This window comes from Callorhinus ursinus, unplaced genomic scaffold (assembly GCF_003265705.2).
Source record: "Callorhinus ursinus isolate GAN/ISIS: 27379988/994484 unplaced genomic scaffold, GSC_fseal_2.0 scaffold39, whole genome shotgun sequence".
NCBI classification, from domain to species: domain Eukaryota; kingdom Metazoa; phylum Chordata; class Mammalia; order Carnivora; family Otariidae; genus Callorhinus; species Callorhinus ursinus.
The window spans coordinates 1,805,057-1,828,319 of NW_027397101.1; the positions used below are offsets into that span (position 1 = coordinate 1,805,057).

The window sequence follows — 23,263 nt, forward strand, 5'->3', positions numbered from 1 at the left end:
GAATAGCAGTGGTGATAGTGGACATCCCTGCTGTGTTCCTGACCTCAGGGGGGAAGCTCTCAGTTTTTCCCCATTGAGAATGGATACTCACTGTGGGTTTTCATAGATGGCTTTTATGATATTGAGGTATGTAGCCTCTATCCCTACACTGGGAAGAGTTTTAATCAAGAAAGGGTGGTGTACTTTGTCAAATGCTTTTCTGCATCTATTGAGAGGATCATATGGTTCTTGTTCTTTCTTTTATTAATGTATTGTATCACATTGATTGATTTGAAGTTGTTGAACCAACCTTGCAGCCCAGGAATAAATCCCACTTGGTCCTGGTGAATAATCTTTTTAATGTACTGTTGGATCCTATTGGCTAGGATTTTGGTGAGAATTTTTACATCCATGTTCATCAGGGATATTGGTCCGTAATTCTCCTTTTTGATGGGGTCTTTGTCTGGTTTGGGGATCAAGGTAATGCTGGCCTCATAAAATGAGTTTGGAAGTTTTCCTTCCATTTCTATTTTTTGGAACCGTTTCAGAAGAATAGGTATTAATTCATCTTTAAATGTTTGGTTGAATTCCCCTGAGAAGCCATCTGGTCCTGGGCTCTTGTTTGTTGGGAGATTTTTGATGACTGCTTCAATTTCCTTAGTGGTTATACGTCTGTTCAGGTTTTCTATTTCTTCCTGGTTCAGTTTTGGTAGTTGATACATTTCTAGGAATGCATCCATTTCTTCCAGGTTATCTAATTTGCTGGCATAGAGTTGCTCATAATATGTTCTTATAATTGTTTGTATTTCTTTGGTGTTGGTTGTGATCTCTCCTCTTTCATTCATGATTTTCTTTATTTGGGTCCTTTCTCTTTTCTTTTTGATAAATCTGGCCAGGGGTTTATCAATCTTATTAATTCTTTCAAAGAACCAGCTCCTCATTTTGTTGATTTGTTCTATTGTTCTTTTGGTTTCTAGTTCATTGATTTCTGCTCTGATCTTTATTATTTCTCTTCTCCTGCTGGGTTTAGGCATCTATTCTTCTCTGGACAAAATGACAAAATGGAAAAATTCACCTCAAAAAAAAAAGAACAAGAGGCAGTACCGACTGCCAGGGACCCAATCAATATAGACATTAGTAAGATGTCGGAACTAGAGTTCAAAATGATGATTATAGGGCACCTGGGTGGCTCAGTCAGTTAAGCATCTGCCTTCAGCTCACGTCATGATCCCAGGGTCCTGGGATCGAGTCCCTCATTGGGCTCCCTGCTCATCGGGGAGCCTTCTTCTCCCTCTGCCCCTCCCCCTGCTCCTGCTTACTCTCTCTCTCTCAAATAAAGAAAGAAAGAAAGAAAGAAAAAACTGAACAAAATGACGATTATAAAAATACTAGCTGGGCTTGAAAAAAGCATGGAAGATCCTAGAGAATCCCTTTCTGGAGAAATAAAAGAACTAAACTCTAACCAACTCAAAATAAAAAAGACTATTAATGAGGTGCAATAAAAAAAATGGAGGCTCTAACTGCTAGGAAGAGAGAATTAGTGATATAGAAGACCAAATGATGGAGAATAAAGAAGCTGAGAAAAAGAGAGATAAACAACTACTGGATCACAAGGGGAGAATTTGAGAGATAAGTGGTACCATAAGATGAAACAATATTAGAATAACTGGGGCCCCAGAAGAAGAAGAAAGAGAGAGAGGGGCAGAAGGTATATTGGAACAAATTATAGCGGAGAACTTCCCTAATTTGGGGGAGGAAACAGGCATCAAAATCCAGGAGGCACAGAGAACTCCCCTCAGAATCAATAAAAATAGGTCAACATCCCAACATCTAATAGTAAAACAAGTCTCAGAGAAAAAGAGAAAATCCTGAAAGCAGCTTGGGACAAGAGGTCTGTGAACTACAACGGTAGAAACATTAGATTGGCAGCACACCCATCCACAGAGACCTGGCAGGACAGAAAGGACTGGCATGATATATTCAGAGCACTAAAGGAGAAAAATATGCAGCCAAGAATACTATATCCAGCTAGGCTGTCACTGAAAATAGAAGGAGAGATAAAAAGCTTCCAGGAGAAACAAAAACTAAAAGAATTTGCAAATACCAAACCAGCCCTCCAAGAAATATTGAAAGGGGTCCTCTAAGCAAAGAGATAGACTAAAAGTAACATAGACCAGAAAGGAACAGAGACAATATACATTAACAGTCACCTTACAGGCAATACAATGGCACTAAATTCATATCTTTCAATAGTTACCCTGAATTTAAATGGGCTAAATGCCCCAATCAAAAGACACAGGGTATCAGATTGAATAAAAAAACAAGACCCATCAATATGCTGTCTGCAAGAGACTCATTTTAGACCCAAAGACACCTCCGGATTTAACGTGAGGGGGAGGAAAGTCATTTACCATGCTAATAGATATCATAAGAAAGCTGGGGTGGCACTCCTTATATTAGACAAATTAGATTTTAAACCAAAGACTATAATAAGAGATGAGGAAGGACACTATATCCTACTTAAAGAGTCTATCCAACAAGAAGATCTAACAATTTTATATATCTCTGCCCCTAACATGGTAGCAGCCAATTATATAAGCCAATTAATAACAAAATCAAAGAAACACATTGACAACAATACAATAATAGTAGGGAACTTTAACACCCCCCTCACTGAAATGGACAGATCATCTAAGCAAAAGATCAACAAGGAAATAAAGACTTTAAATGACACACTGGACCAAATGGACTTCACAGATATATTCAGAACATTCCATCCCAAAGCAACGGAATACACATTCTTCTCTAGTGCCCATGGAACATTCTCCAGAATAGATCACATCCTAGGTCACAAATCAGGTTTCAACCGGTACCAAAAGACTGGGATCATTCCCTGCATATTTTCGGACCACAATGCTTTGAAACTAGAACTCAGTCATAAGAGGAAAGTCGGAAAGAACTCAAATACATGGACGCTAAAGAATATCCTACTAAAGAATGAATGGGTCAACCAGGAAATTAAAGAAGAATTAAAAAAATTCATGGAAACCAATGAAAATGAGAACACAACTGTTCAAAATCTTTGGGATGCAGCAAAGGCGGTCCTAAGAGGAAAGTATATAGCAATACAAGCTTTTCTTAAGAAACAAGAAAGGTCCCAAATACACAATCTAACCCTACACCTAAATCTCCTTTTATACTCTGCCAGCCCTGGTTTCCAAAGGACTGAGACCAAAGCTGGCTTATTTTCCTGGCAGCCCAAGGCTTGGTCTGCAGATGTGAGCACGAGCCCAGTATCTTCAAGAGCTGATAAACTTTCCCTTGAGAACTAGGGTCCTTCTATCAGTGGGCTAAAGTTTGGATGTATTTCCCTTTCTCAGTGAGCCCTTGCTCTAATTAATGGAGTGAAGTATATACCTGGGCTATCTTTCTATGTGCTGTTCAAACTTTTAAATATCCATCCAACATTTTGCAATAATGTTTCAAATAGGTCCAGCTATTGTAAGCATGGCAAGGGAGGGTGGCAAGGAAGTATGCAGAGGTGGAGCAGTTTTGAACGTGCTCTAAGAGGGATAATGCCATATCTCAGTTTATATTTTCTGTCATATCCCAGGTAGCCAGTGATTCTCTGTACTTTGCTAGAACTCAGAAATAAGTCATAAGCGGGGCACCTGGGTAGCTCAGTCTGTTAAGTGTCTGACTCTTAATTTTGGCTCGGGTTGTGAGACTGACCCCTGCATTGGGCTCTGCACTGGGCGTGGAGCCTGCTTAAGATTCTCTCTCTCCCTTTAGCCAACCCCCGCTCTAAAAATAATAATAAAATAAAATAAATTAAGTCATAAGCATGTCTCTGAGCTAAAAGGATTCTCAAAGATCATATAGTCCTTTGATGCCAAATTCCATTACATGTTTCATTTAGACTACCTTCATTTTCTGGGCTGGATCCAAGGAATTAGGAAGGTGGAGGGTAATAGAAAAAGAGGCCAGTGGAGTCCAAGCTGCAGCTGCTGAGGACAGGGGTATACAGGAGCCTTATTCATTTCATTCCCATCTAACACCTAGCTTAGCCAATATGTTAAAGTTTGACAAATATTTTATTTAAATAATCATAATTATTATTTTCTTACAGTGAAATTTGAAGTTACCTACTGCCTATGGAATGTCTGGCATTAACTGTTCTTTTTCCACCCCCAAATAGTTCCCATCTTTATTTATTTGTTTGTTTGTTTGTTTTTACCTATCAGATTGGTACACTTTTTTCTTTAAAAATTTTTAATTTTAATAAAATTAACATACAGTTTTATATTAATTTCAGGTGTACAATATAGTCTTCAACAATTCTCTACATGACTCAGTGCTCATCATATGAGTGTGCTCTTAATCCCCCTTCCCCTAGTTCACCCACCCCCCCATCCACCTCCCCTCTGGTAACCACCTCTCTATAGTTAAGTCTGTTTTTCGGTTTATCTCTTTTCTTCTTCATTTGTTTTGTTTCTTAAATTCCACATATGAGTGAGATCATATAGTATTTATCTTTCTCCGACTGACTTATTCCAGTTGGCATTATACTCTCTAGATCCATCCATGTTGTTGCAAATTGCAAGATTTCATTCTTTTTTATAGCCCAATAATATTCCTATATATATATATATATATATATCACCTCTTCTTTATCCATTCATCTATCGATGGATACTTGGACTGCTTCCATAGTTTGGCTATTGTAGATAATGCTGCAATAAACATAAGGGTTCATGTATCCCTTTGTATTCTTTGGGTAAATACCCAGCGGACAGGGTAGTTCTATTTTTTAAAGTTTTGAAGAACCTCCATATTCTTGTCCACAGTGGCTGCACCAGTTTGCATTCCCACTAACAGTGCACGAAGGTTCCTTTTTCTCCCCATCTTCTTTAAGAAATTTAATTAATTATTAATTAATTAATTAACTTATTTATTTATTTAGTTCAGTTAGCCAGCATATAGCACATCATTAGTTTTTGATGTAGTGTTCAACGATTCATTATTTCTCCCCATCTTTGCCAACACTTGTCGTTTCTTGTGTTTTTGATTTTGGCCATTCTGACAGGTATGCGGTAATATTTCATTGTGGTTTTGATTTGCATTTCCCTGATGCTGAGTGATGTTGAGCATCTTCTCATGGGTCTGTTGGCCATCTGGATGTCTTCTTTGAAGAAATGTCTATTCATGCCTTCTGCCCATTTTTTAACTGGCTTATGTTTTTTGGTTTTAAAAATAGGGAATGCTTCACAAATAGGCATGTCATCCTTGTCCGGGGGCCATGCTAATCTTCTTTCTGTCGTTCCAGTTTTAGTATATGTGCTGCCAAAGCAAGTACCTGTCTCCATCTTTAAACAAACCAAAACTGACAATAACAACAACAGAATCTTCTTGACCCCATAGTCATGGGACATCTACCCTCCCTCCTTCCCTTCACACACAAACCACTTGAAAGAATTGCCTTTACTTTTAGTGACCCTCACATCCTACTCACTCAGACTTCTACTGAGATGACTGCTGCCAAGGTCATCCAAGGACCATTGTTGCCAAATCCAGTGGCTCCTCCTTGTTCTTTATATTCTTATTTATAACAGTAAAGTATTTAATTTTTTTTTGTTTTTGATTGTTTTTTGAAACAATAAAAAAAAAGACTTCATTTTTTAAAGAGCAGTTGCAGGTTCCCAGCAAAACTGAGGGGAAAGTAGAAATTTCCCATGTACCTACTGCCCCAGCTCATGCGTAGCTTCTCCCATTAGCACCGTCTTCTACCAGAGCGGTACATTTGTTGCAGTCGATGAACGTACATGGCCCATGACATGGGCACGTGGGTGTATATTTGCCTTAAAAGGCCATATTTTAAGATGTTAGGCACTGATTTTTTTCTGGAATTATATAGGTAATTTTTTTTTATCTTCCAAAGTTTGCTACAATAATTTATCACATTTTCTATTTCAAACAAGTTATTCTTTTTATCATGAGAATAACTCCCTCCAATAAATGGCTTGATAGTCGGCACCCAGAATTACCAAAAAAAAAAAAAAAAAAAAAAGGATGGTCTACATGGATAATCTGCTGGATTTTTAGCAGCAGAAGGCTTTCTTCAAATGATCTCCTGCCCAGAATTAAATATATATATAAAAAAATAAAAGTGGCCTTGTGACAGAGTGCCTCAGTCTGCTGTAAACTTAGGTGTCCCTGGGGAACCCTAGGGCATGATGGACAGTTTTAGAACCATATCTTAGAACCTTCTTCATCTGCCTCACTTGCTTTAAAATTGAGACGCTTTGGTTTAAGCCAGTGCTTTTTGCTTTAGGATGGAGCTTGGAATCTGTACTAGTGAAGTGTCCAGAGAAAGCCTACGTACTCTCCCCAGCGGAAAACTCTCGGGACAGGTGTATCAACACAAGATTTCTTTGTTTGAGCATGTGTGTTTTCTTCACGACTCTGCCTTACACATCCTAATTACCATTTAATTCATTCCTATGAGTGCCAGCGGAGCGCCCGCTTTCTGTCCCCACAGCTCTCAATCCCTGTTGCACAGCGGTTACCATGGTAATAGATTCACTCAAGCATCACCGGAGTACCTGCTTGGCGGCTTTGTGTTCTCTGTTCTGCACAACTCTACACCTTAGTGAGTTGTTTCCAGATGTGTTCTGGCTTTCGTCAAAGTCATCTTCATTCTAAGAAAAAAGTACAGATTGCAAAAATACAATTTCAGAACCAAAAAACCCAAATGTTATTTCAAGAAACGGGACCTAGAAGACTTTTGAGGGATGGGGCGGCAAAGATGAGGTGTTCAGATGCGTCAGCTGAATAAAGAAAGAACCAGTGAATCTTGGGCTCAGAAGGAGACAGATGATTTCTGTTTTGCTCTGCTCTGATAGAGGGAATGGTGTGGTCCAGCCTGAGAAAGAGAGAGAGGAGGACCAGGCGCCCCCGTCTAAGTCATGTGACTTTATAATAAGCAGAGTTGAGACTAGGGTGTGTCACATAACACAGGCTTCCAATGTATAAAATAAAGTGAAATGTAGGCCAGATAGTTTTCTTCTTAGTTGTTGGATTTTGAGATGCTAAAATGTGTTTTGTTTAGTTTAAAGCAACCTCTGGTAGTAATGAGAATAAGAAAAATGCCTTCTTTTGTCAGGCTGTGGTGATTTTACTTTAAGGAAGTGAGTAAGCTGTATTCTTGGAGGAATGTCCTCGCCCCTGAGCGGCTGTTCCGAGATGTGACAGACACCTGGCTCATTTCTCTTTTACCTTTCGTGAGGGCCGGCGGGGGGGGGGGGTCCAGTCTTTCTCCCATCTCATCCGAACTTGCCTTCCTCAGTTACTTCATTCCAAGTAAGGCAACAAGATAGATAAACCGTGTCAGGTAGGTCCCTATAGCTTTTTAGGAAATGTTCACTGCTAGGCCTGTCAGCTGTGACCTTGTCTTTGAAAGAACAAGTGTATGACTTTGATTTTAACTTTAGATCTCCGACTGGCCCCAAGGAGCTATAAAAGAATGACAGTTCTGACCTGGGTTGCATTTTCTATCTATCGAAACACGAGAGCGTATAAAGCATGAATAAAATCTAACTTCCAGCACACGCATGATTTATGCATGAAAGCCTTGTTACCATACTGACCTTTTGGTTACGGCTGTATATCTTACTTTAGCACAGTCCTCCACACTTAGGAGATGCTAACAGTTCTTTGTTGGATGAATGAACCACAATGATTTTAATGTTGCATTAACGGGTGTGGCCATGTGGTACATCTGAGTATTTGGTAACAAATACAGTAGGGGGCGCTGTGTACAGTATGGAAAGATGACAAAGTGTTGCTAGTTGCAGAAGCTGTCTGGTGGCCACTTAGGGACTCATTTTACGAATCTCACTTTCACGGACGCTGAAAATTTCCCTAACAAAAAGTTAAAAATAAAACTCAGCATGAGTTGGTGGAAATACAAGACACAGGTAAATGAGGGGGCTGGTCTTTGGGGCCCCTAATTACATGTGTGATGCTGGGTAGGTCACATCTTATCAGTCCCAGTCTGCCCATCTATACTACAGTTTCGATTGCGTGTTCTTGTGATCTCTTCCAGAATCCTGACATTTTCTGGTTCCAGGAGGAGCGGCCCAACCTTCTTGGTAATTCCTGCTAATTCTTGATTATTCCTGCCACCTGGTGGCAGAATCTGAAACTTGTGGAGCACAAGGAAGGGGCCTGCCTTTTTTAAGTTCAAGGAAGAGGAAGGGATATGTGTGTGTGTGTGTGTGTGTGTGTGTGTGTGTGTGTGTGTGTTTTGGGGGTAGGGCAAAGTAGGTGGAAGTGGTGACAAGGGCATTTCTGGACGTATTTTGTAACATGTAATGGGATTATTTTACCCCTAGTAGAGTGTACACCTTGGCTTTTTAACATGTTCAGGAAGAACAATGTTTCCCATTGGAGGATTTTCCAACAGGAATAATGGGGGTATTGTGGGTGTTGATTGGTGCTGGAAAAATAACCCTTGAGACATTGCTTGGCTTTATTTTATCACTTCTTTTCAAATTGGAGTCCTAGGGCCTGAAATGGTGGTCCATAATTACTCCTTAGCTCCTTGTTTCTTTACATCTATTTAGCAATTCATATTAAGTAGATACATTAATACAGATGACTACATACCTTAGGACACTGAACTACAACCAATATTGTGTTCTAAATGCAAGCTTGTCACTCTACTGAGTGGGTGACAATGTTGTGGTGTTGTGTATGAGTATTTCTAAGCAGCCACTTAATTTCTCTAGTTAGTGTTATTTGCTGGGTGTACTCAGTTCTGGCTTGAGATCCTCCGAAGGGCAGATTATTGAGCCTGGAGTCCCTTGTGCCTGGGCTTCGATCCTGCACTTTCCATGCTGCTCAAGCAACTACAGATCCCCAGTGGGTGTTGCAGAGAGTACAGATAAACAGAGGTTCTCTTTCTTTCTTTCTTTCTTTCTTTCTTTCTTTCTTTCTTTCTTTCTTTCTTTCTTTCTTTCTTTCTTTCTTTCTTTCTTTTTCTTTCTTTCTTTCTTTCTTTCTTTCTTTCTTTCTTTCTTTCTTTCTTTCTCTCTCTCTTTCTTTCTTTCCTTCTTTCTTTCTCCTTTCTTTCTTTCTTAATGTATTCCTTTCATTCAGTTTCTAGACCGTACAATTTCTAAAACATAAGAAATTACTGAAACCATTCCCCCCATCTATTTGTGGTATTTCCCTTCTACAGAATTATAGCTGAACGTATAGCCACCCCGAAAAGAGGCTGCATTTCCACTAACTAGATTCTGGCCAATCGAAATATAAATAGATGTGGTGCCCTAAGTGGGGCAGCTTGGGAATGTCCCTTAAGGGATGGCTGGTGCTCCTTGTTCCTTTCATTTTTCCCCTATGTCCTGCTGCCTTTTTGTGTGGATGGTTCCAGCTGGGCCATGAATGCCAGGGCCCCATCCTGGGGATGTCAGAGGGGTGAGTTGCAGGGCACTTGGGGCTCTGCAAACCTTGAGCAGGTGCTTCCACTCCAGTTCTGTACTACCCACGTCCTGCCTTTTATCTGCTGGAAATAAGCTTCTCCCTTGTTACTTTTGGTTTTTGCTTTTCTTTGCACCTGCATTGACATACTATGTAGTAGTTACAAGACACAGGATTAAACTCTTTAAAGTCCTGCATTCTCCATTTTGACAGATGAAGAAACTAAGGCAAAGCTAAGCGGATTGCGTGACTCAGGTTATACAACCAGAATAACTGGGATGGGACCTGAACTTACTGTCCAACCCAAACTGTACCAGGCCTGTAGCATTTGGACCTTGGGCCAGGACACTTTGGCCTCAGGGATATCTAAAAAGATAGCAGTACACTTTCAGATTAAATTCCCCTTCTAACAAGAAGACCTGATTTGAACTCTAGATATTAAAAGACCAGTCAGAATGGCTAGAATAAAAAAGACAAGACATAAGAAGTGTTGGCAAGAATGTGGAGAAAAAGGAACCCTTGTGTACTGTTGGTGGGAATGCAAATTGGTGCAGCCGCTCTGGAAGACAGTATAGAAGTTCCTCAAAAAATTAAAAACAGAACTACCATAAGATCCATCAATTCCACCTCTGGATATTTATCTGAAGAAAACAAAAACTCAAGAAGACACATGCACCTCCATCTTTACTGCAGCATTATTCACAATAGCCAAGACATGGAAGCAGCTAAGTGTCCATCAATAGATGAATAGATAAAGAAGATAGGGTCTATACTGATAGCGAATGGAATATCACACAGCCATAGAAAAGGATGAAATTGTGCCATTTGGGACAACATGGATGGACCTAGAGGGTATTATGCTAGTGAAATAAGTCAGGCAGAGAAAGACAAATACTGTATGATTTCATTTATATGTGGAATCAAAAAACCCCACAAATAAATAAATAAACAAAAAGCAGAATCAGACCCATAAATACAGAGAACAAACTGCCAGATGCCAGAGGGGAGAGGGTGGGGGGATGGATGAAACACCTGAAGAGGAGGGGAAGACATAGGCTTCCAGTTATGGAATGAATAAGTCACAGGTGAAGGGTACAGCATAGGGTCAGTGGTATTATAATAGCGTTGTACGGCAACAGGTGATAGCTACACTTGGGAGCATAGCATGGTACAGAAACTTGCAGAATCCCTATGTTGTACACCTGAAACTAGTGTAACAGTGTGTATCATTGTGTTACATTGTGTACACTCAAAAAAAAAACAAAAACAAGAAAAACAAAACACCAGCCAGATAGTAATGGCAGAAGTGCTGAAAGATTCCTAGAATGCTTATGGCCACTTTTCAACTATATTGAGGCTTTGGTCATTTCTCAAACAGGGTAGTGGGCCTCCCACCCTACAGACTGGTTTTAAGTAGATGCTCTCCTTTGATAGCAGGAGGGGGCCCTCCTGCATTTGTGGACAAGTCTTGTCTCCATGATTAGTCTGGCGCTTTCTCTTGCAACCGTGTCTGCTCTGCTTACTTGGTCTCTCCCTCCCACGGTGGCCCTGATTCTACCATGTGGCTTCCATTTCTCAGTTTTTGTGGTTGGGGTTTCTCTGCTGCAGACTGTTTCCCTGTGCCGGGGAGCCTTTCTTCAATCTTCCTTACAGAAACTGCTCTGGCCTGGTGCGCTCTGGCTGCATGACTGGTCTTGCCAAGAGAGCATTAATGGGCTTGAGCCTGGGGCGAGAATGAACACCTTCGCCCCTGGAGAGACTTTTGTCCTGACCTTTGATGGGACAAAAATGATGTCACTTTATGACAGATGGGAATGGCCCATCAGGCAAATACGATGTTGATAAGGACTCTGAAGAGTCGCAATGAAGATCTTTACCTGGTTCTAGAGCTTGACATTTCACAGCAAGTTTTGTGAAGTGTTTGCTAATCTACCTTGGCTGGAAGGCTTTATATCACTAGAACAGATTTAGATTGGTGATCATAGTTGCTTATTTTCTTATGTGTGTATGTGTCTATCTGTCTGTCTATGTATGTATGTATGTATGTATCCTTCTACCTCTCTATCTTCACATTTCTGTACACCTTTTTTTTTTAAGATTTTATTTTTTTATTAGAGTGAGAGAAACAGCATGACAGGGGAGAGGGCCAGAGGGAGAAGCAGACTCCCCAAAGAGCTGGGAGCCCAATGTGGGACTCTATTCCGGGACCCTGGGATCATGACCTGAGCCAAAGGCAGTCGCCTAACTAACTGAGCCACCCAGGCGCCCCATTTCTGTACGTCTTTAAAGCAATCTTTTGAGAAAAAGTCAGTGGGATATATTCTGAGGAGTGATGCCTGAAAAATTGCGATGGATGTCCAAGTCCCAAGACCTGTGGCAAAAATGGGACTATGATGTCATTTGGAAAACTTGGAACTGTGTAAATTTGTATCAATCTATATTATACCCCGAGTCTCTAAGCTGAGAAGACAGATTCTCTGTCCCCTGTTCTCTGCTGAATACCACGTGCGTAACACAATGGCAGGTGTGGAAGGGCTTGGTAACTGTTTTGCAACGGAAAGATATTCCTGGGGGCTGTTGAGCTCGTTAAGAGTGCAGCTAAAATAGTGTCTCTACAACTATTTTGGAGGAGAGACAAATGGTACAGGACTGCTTTCTCTACTTCTCCAAGAAGGTTACTATATGTTCTAACATTCTAAGCCTTAGATGCCTAAATGAGGTTGTCAGAAATATACCTCCATTTTTTTTAAGCTTCAAGTGATCAATTTAACCTTTCTACGTCCATTTCTATGGACATGGAATGGGACAAGATTGGAACAACTGTTTCAAATAGTGACTTAAAATTCCAAAATGCAACAATTAGATCAAAAGAAGTGGCTCACCATGAATCTTAGGATGACTGCTTTCAGGAATATTGGCAAATTATCTATATTAATTGGTGCTGCATTATGATAAAAGGCTGGGTCCCATCGTCATTTCTGGGTTCATGTCCAGGCTTAATTTCTTGAGGCCGTGTTCACCACTGGATAGGAGTATAGCATTCATTACCTACCTAGTGCCATGTATAGTAATTGACTTTTGTCAGTTGACGTTTATGTTAATTTTATGGTTGAGTTTGCTACTTACTCGCTGGCTTTCAGGCATTTATAGTCACTTTGTTCTCTGTGGTTGAAATTTGGCATGGAAGAGTCAATATCTGTTTGGTGAATCTGATCCTTTCGCATTGTTTGGGAATGTCTCCCTCTTTATTTATTTTGTACATTTAAAAGTCTACAAATTTTAAGGCCATTTTCTCTATAATGTTTCCTCTAAATTGCCTGGGCTTTGCCTCGGAAGGATTGAATTTTCAAAGGCGGTATCCCAGAAGCCTTTGCTCTTTGCCTCTTGCACGTGACCCTTTTGGCTCAGGTGGCCTTCTGCCTCAAGTCTCAGGTTTACGGAATCCTAATGTAGTTCATGGGTGCTAGCTAGACCGTTCCTCCCTGAGATGGTCCTGTTTTTCTTATGGGCCTGTGTGGGGTTGTGGACTGGGTTAAGGAGACGACCTGGCCAGCCTATGTTTCATCATCACACTTCCCTGGAACAATTCTCTGTCATCTCTGAATGCTCTGAAAGGAGCTTAGAATTGGGTGTGAGGAGACAGGACCACAAGACACTGGTAACATTCTCCCCTTGTGATCTTTGTAAACCAGGGGCAAATGGAAACCCTAAGTATAGGAATGTAAGGAAAGGCATGGTTCTATATCCAGTGAGAAAAATCAGAGGAAGGTTTATAATGATTAGATTTATAAAAATAAATTGAAGCTTGCAAGTACTCATAGAATATGGTTTCCATGATTTTCTTGGAGAAACTACTAGAGGAAGAACTTCAGCCAAACAAAAGATTAATGAGAAATTATGGCAAGAGGAATGATAGTATGTTTTGAATCTGTTTAATAAATTAAAACCTTAATCCAGGGATTAAGATTCCAGAACAAATTACAAATATTTTAACCCCTGACAATGTAGAAAAGATACTCAGAAAACTTACTTGAAGGAGAAGAGACAGAAAAGGTAGAAGGTAGAGTGAGTATGCCAATTTTCTTATCTTTTAATTTCTGGAAGCTGAAAGAGATTATAAGCAGCAGTGTTTAAGAGAGAAAGGTAAATGCTAAAATATATATTCAGCTAAAATCAAGTGGTGAAAGAGAAGGAAAGAAAATAACAGAAGTTAGAAAATGTATTAATTTTGTGATTACTTATAATCTTAAACTCATTATAAAAGGAACTATTAAAACAGAAAATGTCTTCAGAAGAAACCAGACAAAAATTGAAAAATATGCGAACGTGCAGTGAAAAGATTTTTACAAAGCACAACATAAAATATGCTGAGAGGAGCTGAGAACAAATAAGCCCATCTGACAGATCAATGGGTTTGATTGAATTAGAGGGAATACCAGACACAACCATACACTCACATCTCCTGCTGTCTTTCAATTTGATGACGTTGTGAAAGTATTGTGCATTTAGTATAAACTGTACTTTGAATTTTGAATTTTGACCTCTTCTTGGGCTGGCGATATGGAGTATGATCTTCGTGTGTGATGCTGGACCTTGCTCAGTCGGCCATGAGATCACTAGGGTCAACAACTGATATGCTTACAATCTGTTCTGTACCCATCCAACCATTGTTTTTCACTTCACAGTACTCAGTACATTACATGAGCTATTCGACACTTTGTTATACAATAGGCTTTGTGTTAGATGATTTTGCCCAACTGTAGGCTAATGTAAGTGTCCTGAGCACATTTAAGGTAGGCTAGGCTAAGCTATGATGTTTGGTAGATTAGGTATATGAAATGCATTCTTGACATACAATACTTTCAACTTATGATTGGTTTATTGGGGCGTAACCTCATTATAAATTGAGGAGGATCTGTCCTGGAAATGACTCAGTGACTCAGAAAGATAAAACATGCAGTGGTCATGGCTGAATACAAGATTAAAAAAAGCAATTAATGTGTTCCAAAAGAAACAATGATCAGAGTACAATCTCATGCTCTGACAAGCGTGACTCTCTGTGTACAAATGGCATAGATTAACATAGAGGAAACTGAGGGAGAAACCTAGAAACACATCTAGAAAGAGATTGATATAACTCTTTCAGTCTATGACAAATCAAATGGACAAGAGTAAGGATAATGAAGACCAAAATAATAAATAATATGATATGATTAACATGTGTTGAATTCTATAACCCCAACAGAAAAATAGATTGTGGCCAAGACTGCTAGTTGTCCCTAATATCTATTCTTCTCTATTTCCGTTTTCCCCATTCTTTTTAAAGAGAGAGAGAGAGAGCGCGAGAGAGTGAGAGCACAGGGGGGAGGGGCAGAGGGAGAGGGAGAGAGAATCCCAAGCAGACTCCACGCCCAGCAGGAAGCCTGACATAGGGCTCATGACCCTGAGATCATGACCTGAACTGAAATCAAGAGTAGGGCACCCAACCGACTGAACCTTCCAGGCGCCCCTTCTCTATTTCCTTTAAATATAGGGCTCTGAATTTTAGCGGGGCCCAAGATTTCCCAAAATAAAGGTACATTTCTAAACTCCCTGTGGCTATGATTAAATTTTGTCACTCTGATTGAAGCTACGTGCAACTTTGGGGAAGTGTCCCAGAGCAGGACAGTTGGTGCAGCCTATGGACTCCTTTCAGAATGTTTTAAAATACATAAAATTAAATATATAATACTAAAAGGGAATCACTTGTATTGAAATCTAGTTATTAAAATATTAAAATTAATTTGTGATAGTGTATATGCATCTTTATCAACACTTCAAAGAACAAGAAAAAAAAAAACCAACAAGGTCCAGTGGCAAGTTCTTATAAACTACCTTAATTTCAGTGCCATGGTTGTAAATTATATTTGGAGGTATTTGCAACAGATACCAAATTTTTCTCTACTTGTATATATTAACTCAACATAATGAGGGTTCTTTTGCATCTTTCACACCCATTTCAAACAAGCAGTTCTACTTCCTCTTGGTCTGTGGAATGGAACGTGCTCTTTCCCTCTCAGGTGTGGGTAGAAGTCTTCCCTGTCCATCTTCCACCTGGTGCATCTCTTAGTTTGTGTTGGATAATGTGTGATTTCAGCTTGGACAAGCTATCCTTAGAGCAATAATATGATAATGCCTGAACTCCTTACTTACTGGTCCAGACACAATGCTCTGCATTTCCCTCCACACTATTATACTTCCTTCCTTCCCTTGCTTCTCTGATATTTGCAACTTTATCAATTTTTTATTGCTGTGAAACCAAGAATTCATAGATAAACATCTTTTCTCCTCCTGTTAAAAACCAGTCTTCCGTCTGAACTTACAGGTTGCTATGGTCAATGTTTGTCTCCCCCCATAACTCATCATGTTGAAATTCCAATCCCCAAAGATGAGGGTATTAGGAGATGAGGTGCTTAAGTCATGAGGGTGGAGCCCTCAGGAATGGGAGTAGTGCCCTTACAAGAGAGGACCCACAGAGATTGTAACCACTTCCACCGTATGAGGACATAGGGAGAAGGCATTGGCTATGAACCAGGAAGAGGGCCCTAGAATGCAACCATGCTGATGTCTTGATCTGGGACTTCTAGCCTTCAGAACTGTGAGAAATAAATGTCTGCTGTTTATAAGCTGCCCAGCCTGTGGTGTTTTGTTGTAGTAGCTCAAATGGACTAATGTTCCATTTTCTTGATTCATTTGGTCTTTGACCCATTCCAATATGGCTTCCACTCCTACCACTCCATGGAAATCACCCTTGCCAAAGTCATGGATGGTTTTCATGTCCTTAAATCCAGTTTTCATCATACACAATGGGCCACTTCCTCCTTAAAATACCCTCCTCCCGGGCTTCTGTGATATCACACCTTGCTAGTTTCCTCCTCCCACCCAGACTTCTCCCTCTCCTGTACTCTATCAGCCTCTCTACTCAACCTTTAATGCTACATACAGTTCCTTGGGATTCTGTCTTAGGCATTCTTATTCAGTCCTCTAACAAATATTTTTTTTTTTTGTGCATCTACTATGGGCTAGAGAATGCTGTTGCTGAGCACTGAATATATGGTCACTGGTGTCAGGGAATTTAGAAAAGAAGCTGTCAACCATAAGTTACACAATTAATTATTTTACTGTAGTCATGATAAAGTGAAAAAGTTCAACTCCTACACATTGTAATCTTTTACAGATTAATTAGAATAAACCTAGCTGTGTCTGAAATTCCAAAGATGCAACCCCTTTAGTCATGGGGGAAACAGAAATGTTCTTAACAGCTAAACGTCTTCTTACAGTTGAGAAAAAAAATAAAGAAACAAGGATATAATCCCTTTGACTCTATCAGTTGAAACTAAAATTCTTCTTTTTCTCATTTCCTTCTCTGATTTGTTTTTAGTAGGCAAATCTCCAGTCTGTCTAAAGGGATCAAGGGTGATAATAGATCTCTCTCTTTTTTTTAATGAAAATGCATTTGATGCCAAAGCCTGAATCACCTCCAGGATGAAGCCTTGGTTTCCCAGTCCTGCCTTACTCTTGTGCTGTTTTGGGAAATCATGGTCACTTCCTAAGTATTAGTCTTAACCTTGAATCAGACTATTTCATGCCAGAACAGTTGATAGTGAGGCATTAAAGAGAATACATCAGTGTGCCCTACACATTTGAATTTGCTTACATTTGGAAAAACGTTGCTTTTTGACAATTCCTAAAATCACTTTTGTTATCAAGCACATCTTTCCAAAGAGCACTGACTAAATGAGTGTAGATTAATTAGAAACACATGGAAAAAATTTGGAGCCTATAATTTTTTTTTTAGAGATGCATTTGACTAAATAAGAAATGGATCTGAATGAACCAAAATATTTGAAAAATAACTTTATAAAGTCCTTTTGAAGAGACATAGGTGCTGGGAGCCAAGGTCTCTCAGTCTGGCAGGGACCCAAGGGGGCTTGTGGTTCACATTTGGTTGACATTAAAACAATTGGAAGTAGGGGCCCCTGGATGGCTCAGTTGTTAGTGGCTGCCTTCGGCTCAGGTCATGGTCCCCAGGGTCCTGAGGTCGAGCCCCGAATCGGGCTCCCTGCGGTCTCCCAACCCCCCACTTGTATTCCCTCTCTCGCTGTCTCTCTCTGTCAAATAAATAAATATAATCTTTAAAAAGAAATTGAAAGTTGCCTGTTGGTGTCTTCCATAGTTTCCCATCAGTAGATTCTAGTATCGGCTATACGAAGAAGCAGACTTCACACCTGGATTTCAAAGTTTGGTTTGGCCCCTGCACCAGAATAGCATCCCCAACTAAATGGTTTGGTTAATGGTTGCTGATACTTGAGCATTTGCTAGGTTCTAGTGCTTTCTACTAATCTCCCCATACTCCTATGATGTAGGGTATTAGAACCTATTTTTGGAATGGGAAATAAATATAGAAGTTAGATACTTGCCTAAATGGTAGGCCTGGCAGTCTGGCTCTGAAGCCTCAACTCTTCACCCAAAGAACCTATGTTTTGCCCTCCTCATGATGATTCAGTATGTGACTTTTAACCCCACACCCCACCCCAGTGTGGCTTTTCTTGAAAGCTCATTCCTTTCTTCCCTCTCCACCTCCTCCTTAAGAAGGGGCCCCTTGTTATCTCCAGCCAAGGTCAAAGTCACATGCAGTACAGTCAGTTCTTGGGCCATTACAGACCACCTCTTATTCCACCTGTGCCTTTTAAATTCTTCCCCTCCTACTTCTTTCTTCCCTCGTCTCTGACCTCAAGACCTCATGCTCTGAGGAGGAATGAGGAAGTAGCCCTGTGGGTCAACAGGAAGCCTAATTTTGCTGGCTCCTGGAATGTCTCTTGTTGCTTTTGTGTGTGTCTTTCTCTCTCTCTCCCTTCCTTGATGGACCCAACATACCATGGACCAGGACCTTTGCTCCCACCTGCTCTATCTGCATGGGTCTGGCCCTCAATTAAGTAATTTTTATTTCAGACCTTCCTGGGCAAGTTAGATCAGTGCCTTCTAACCAACAAATGTTGCAAATGTTTCTAAACCAATGGACTCAGATGGAGGAGAAACTAGGATGCAGTAATTTGAATTAGAAAAGTAAAAATTATTTAAAAGCTAGAAAAGTTGTAAAGTAATATAATTCAAAGGGAGGGACACTGACAGGGAAATAGGACCCACAGGAGAGGGGGGACAGCTGTACAACTTTATAGATTGTGCTGTCTGGAACTATGCCATGGTCCCAAAGTTGAGCAGGTGGAGGGAGTAAGGCAACTAGATAGTCCAGAGGGGAGAAAATATGCTTGTCTTGGCCCCTTTTAATCTATGACTGACACTTTCTCATGGTGCAGAAAGCCTTGCCTCACATTCATGGGCTGTTTTCTGACCATGTTTCATGGAGGAGTTTATACCATTACTTTGATTACCACTCCTTATAATCTGGCTGGATGGTTTATTCTGGAATGTTCCTGAGTCCACAGAGTACAGAAACTCAATTTTATTTTTTATTTTTATTTTTTTCAGGTGATTGTAAGTGACCAGGATTCTCTCTCTCTCTCCGTCTCTCCCTCTGCCCCTCCCTACACCCAGGATGAGAATTTTATTTTATTTTATTTATTTATTTTTTATTATGTTTTAAACCTAAACTTATCACTGGTCTTAGATTTTTGGGACCAAGGTTTTGAAATCAGCGAAGAGCCTTGAGGTGAATCAGAGCTGGCCTCTCATCCTGTCTGGTTTTCTCTTTACCACTTTTTCTGTCCGCCTGCACATGCATCTCATACTTTCCCATTCAGGGCCTCGGCTTCTCCACATAGTGTGATATGGAAAAAAACAGTTTTTGACATCGTAACTTAGGGAATTATTTGTGCCCTACTGGGTATTTCCTTCTGCTTAGCATCTACTGAGTAGGTGCTCAATATATATTTGTTGAGGGGCGCCTGGGTGGCTCAGTCAATTAAGCATCTGACTCTTGATTTCAGTTCAGGTCATGATCTCAAGGTTGTGAGATTGAGCCCCATGTGGGGCTCTACACACAGGAGGGGGTCTGTTTGAGATTCTCTCTCTCTCTGTCTCTCCCTCTGACCCTCCCTACCCCCAGTGCTCTCTCTCTCAAATAAATAAATAAATATTTTAAAAATATATATTATTATATAAGTTATTATATAAAAATTATTAAATATTTAATTATTTAATATTAAATTATTATATATAAAATATATATTATATATATTTAAATATATATATTTTTGTTGAATGAATGAATGAATGAAAGCAAGGAAGCCTGTAAGTATTCATTGCGAACATTTGGGAAATATTCCCCACCTCCCAATCTAGGTGAGACCACCTTCTCATGTCATGAATAGCACTTTTTACAAACTATGTTGTGCTGATTTGCCATTGTTAACTAATTTTAACCAAATAGTAGCTGTTTCCAGCTTTTTGTGTAATGCCTGGCACAGTGTCAATAAATTTTTGTTGACTCAATAAATGACACGCTTTATGTCAAAGAGTTTTGACTCTTGGAGGGAAAGCAAACAAAGCTTTGAATTTACAGAACCAGGAGATTGTAAGGAACATGGAGACATGTACAGGTACATTTCCCTGCTTCCCAATGGAACCATTCCTGGTCATCATGTACTTTGTTCCTGAACACCCACAGGAGGCTCTTTAACCCTGTGACTCATAGCATTTTCCTAAGAAACCTCTGTCTTTATTTACTTCCAGAAGAAATAAGACCAAGACACGCAAACCATCTTTCTCTTTCTTTTCTTTTCTCTCTCTCTCTCTCTCTTTTTTTTTAAATTTCCTTTCCAGGAAAAAGAAAGAACAATTAGGCATGCCAAGGCTGTAAGCGGCTTCTGGGTCAAACACCTTAGCCCACGTGTGGAGTAGAATTAGTTGCCTCTGAATCCAGATCCTGGCTTTGAATGAAAATCATACTGTACTATGTGTGCCTAAATCTGCAGTCTGAAGACAGAATTCCAAACTTCTGTAGCCTGATGGAGACTTGGGGCTCCTGCTCACAATAATCTGTTCTATGTAAAATTCCAAATGCTCCCACTTCTGATTATTTTCAGTTTGACCAATGACAGTTCAGCTAACATCCAGGGCCAGCTTCTCATCAACATCAACAATGTCTGGATGAAATGGGTCAGTAGGTGCTACCACCTTCATTTTAAATTAAGAGACTGTGAAAAAAATATGTAAATAAAGTAAGGGACTGTGGAGTAAAGTAAAAAACGAAATCCCTAAATCCTTCCCCTTTGAGATGTCATGGAAGTGCCTTGGGTTCTAGCCATCTAGGTTGTTAGAAACAAATCTAGGTATGATCTGATTTAAGGAAAAGAGAGAGAATTTTTTTTTTTATTTCCTTCACAAAAGCAATTATTGTCATGTGTTTTCTGTATTTTAATTCACTTGTGGAGGAGAGAAGCATCTTGATGATAGTTCTGGCTAAGCTTGTCTGGAGTTGAGTTAGTGGAAACCTACTCAACCACCTGGTGTCATTCATGCGGCCCTCCCTCGGGGGTTAAAGAGAAACTGCTCTTCCTCTTTACTTTGCATAATTGCTTCCAATCTCTGAACCTCTCTATTCAAATGATCTGTGCCAAATATTCTTGCACTTAGATGACCTCCCAAATTTTGACCTCCATTGAAAAAACTCTTCAAACTGGACTGGCTCACCAGGCAATTTAAGGAGTAGGTCAGCTTTTCTCTGTGTAGAGTGGAGGCACATTTCCCATCTAGTCCTGTCTCGGATCTCACATAAGTGGGTCCCAGCTCACTGACGTCAGAGCGAGCATGGGCTCTGTGGCTCTGAGGGCCACTGGTGGTAAAATCGGTGCTGACTCATAGGCAGCAGGCAACTTCGGCTGGGTTTCTAAGGAACACCCTTTAGTAAAAGTATTCCTTCACAAATTGCCTGAATGTTCACCCTTAGGAATTCTGAACTTTATCTGACCTCTCTTGCTGTCAACTTTCCACTCTCCCTCTTCTTTGGATCCTTCCCCCAACTTGGAGTTTGGAAAAATCTTTCAATTGCCCTATTCTGAAAAGACTTACCCTAAATATGGACACTTGATAAATACGGTATTTGTCAAGTGGGGAAAAGATTTTTTTTTTTTAAGTGCTGCTGAAATAATTGGATACCTGTGTAGAAAAACAAAAACTTGATGACCACTTTACACTATACATAAGATCTCATTTCAGGGGGACTAGAGTCCTCAGGGTAGAAGACAGCAATGAGCTTTTGGAAAATATGGGAGGGTCTTTATGATCTTGCAGGGCAGAAAAAGTTGTCTTAAACAGGATATATAAAACAGAAACACTTGATAAATGGGACCACAATATAATTACCCTTTGTGCATCCAACTAGTAAAGAATGAAAGACAGCTTAAGAGTGGTAGAAGGCATTTGGAAAGCATATAACTGAAAAAGGGCTTGTATTCAGAACATTTAAAGAACTCTTTCCAAATCAGTAGGAAAAAGACAAAATCCAGTAGAGAAAATGGGCAAAAGACTTGAACAAGTATTTCATAAAGTTGGCATCTAGTGGCCAATAACAAAGTTAAATGAAAATGAAACCTCGACGTTACACTACATCTACCAGAATCACTGAAATTAAAAAGCCAGATAAATATTGGTGAGGCTCTGGAGTAAAAGGAACTCACATTCTGTGGATGGAAGTGTAAATTGGTAAAACCACTTGGGAAACCAATTTGGCATTATCACTAAAGTTGAAAATATATATGCATTCCCAATGATCTAGCAATTCCACTCCTAAATATAACGCCAAACAAATTTGTTAAATATGCATCAGGAGACATGTCTGAGAGTATTTGTAGCTGCATTTGTTTGTAGAAGCTCCTAAAAGCTCCAAGCTTAATGACATAAATGTCCACCAATAGTAAAATAGATAAATAGTGCAATGTTTATGGAGAATACTGTATATCAATGAAATTGGATGAATGAACTCCAGTTACATGCAAACAGCATGGCTGAGTCTCAGAAATACAAAACCGAGCAAAAGAAGTCAGATACAAAATGATTCCTCTTGCCCAATTCCATATAAATGTTTTAAAATAGGAAAGAATTTTCATGTAATTTTCTGTTTATATAAAATTTAAAAGCAGGCAAAAGCAGTGCTTGGGGATTCATAATTATGTTAAAATATAAAGCAAAGCAGGGAAGTAATTACTATAAAGTTGGGATCATTGTCACCCCTCGGGGTGAGGGGCAGTTGTGGCAGATGTGCAGGATTGGGGTGTCTGAGCTGAGGGATGGCGATGTCTTGTTTCTTGACATAGATGGCACTTTATAATAGGTTGTCTTGATTTTGTGTGTTTTTCTGCATGTTATATTTCACAATGAAAAATTTTTTTTGAATAAAAAAGCCCCCTGTCTACAGCCCCAATCTTGCCTCCCCTGAGCCTGTCTCTCTCTTTGATGCTCTGCTCTCCACCAGCGGAAGGAATATCTTCTCTTCCCTTATTTTCCCCTTTCTCAGCTCCCACTCATAACACAAACTGTCCCCCATCCCCACCTCCGGTCACCAGTGACCTCTTGGTTGGCAAATCAAATGAACTTGTCTTTGCTGCTGACCTTGTAGTTCTCCTTTCCCTTGGCTTCCCCAGACGCTTCCCTCTCCTGATGCTGCTCCTCTTTCTCTCCCCATGGCCTCTCTGCTTCATTCTCTGATTGCTCCAACTTCCCAACTCCATAAGCACTGGGTCTTCCTAGGTTTCCCTCCTGCTGGTCTCATTCACACCACTAGCTCATGGCTGTGCTAACGGCC

General features: G+C 40.0%; 1 protein-coding gene and 1 non-coding gene across 4 annotated transcripts in view; both read right to left on the reverse strand.

The window, feature by feature from the left end:
- Positions 1-23,263, reverse strand: part of SLC28A3 (solute carrier family 28 member 3) — a 58,975-nt gene that overhangs the window by 32,377 nt on the left and 3,335 nt on the right. For 2 of the 3 annotated variants that reach the window (XM_073880673.1, XM_025851649.2), the window contains exon 2: positions 6,582-6,677. In XM_073880673.1, coding sequence (XP_073736774.1) covers positions 6,582-6,677 — 96 coding nt within the window. Of the gene's footprint in view, positions 1-6,581; positions 6,678-12,344; positions 12,485-23,263 lie in introns of all 3 variants that reach the window. The other variant, XM_073880672.1, reaches the window with a different exon arrangement.
- Positions 5,229-5,335, reverse strand: LOC112808592 (U6 spliceosomal RNA). Its single transcript, XR_003204399.1, has one exon. It is a non-coding gene; the product is annotated as a U6 spliceosomal RNA (small nuclear RNA).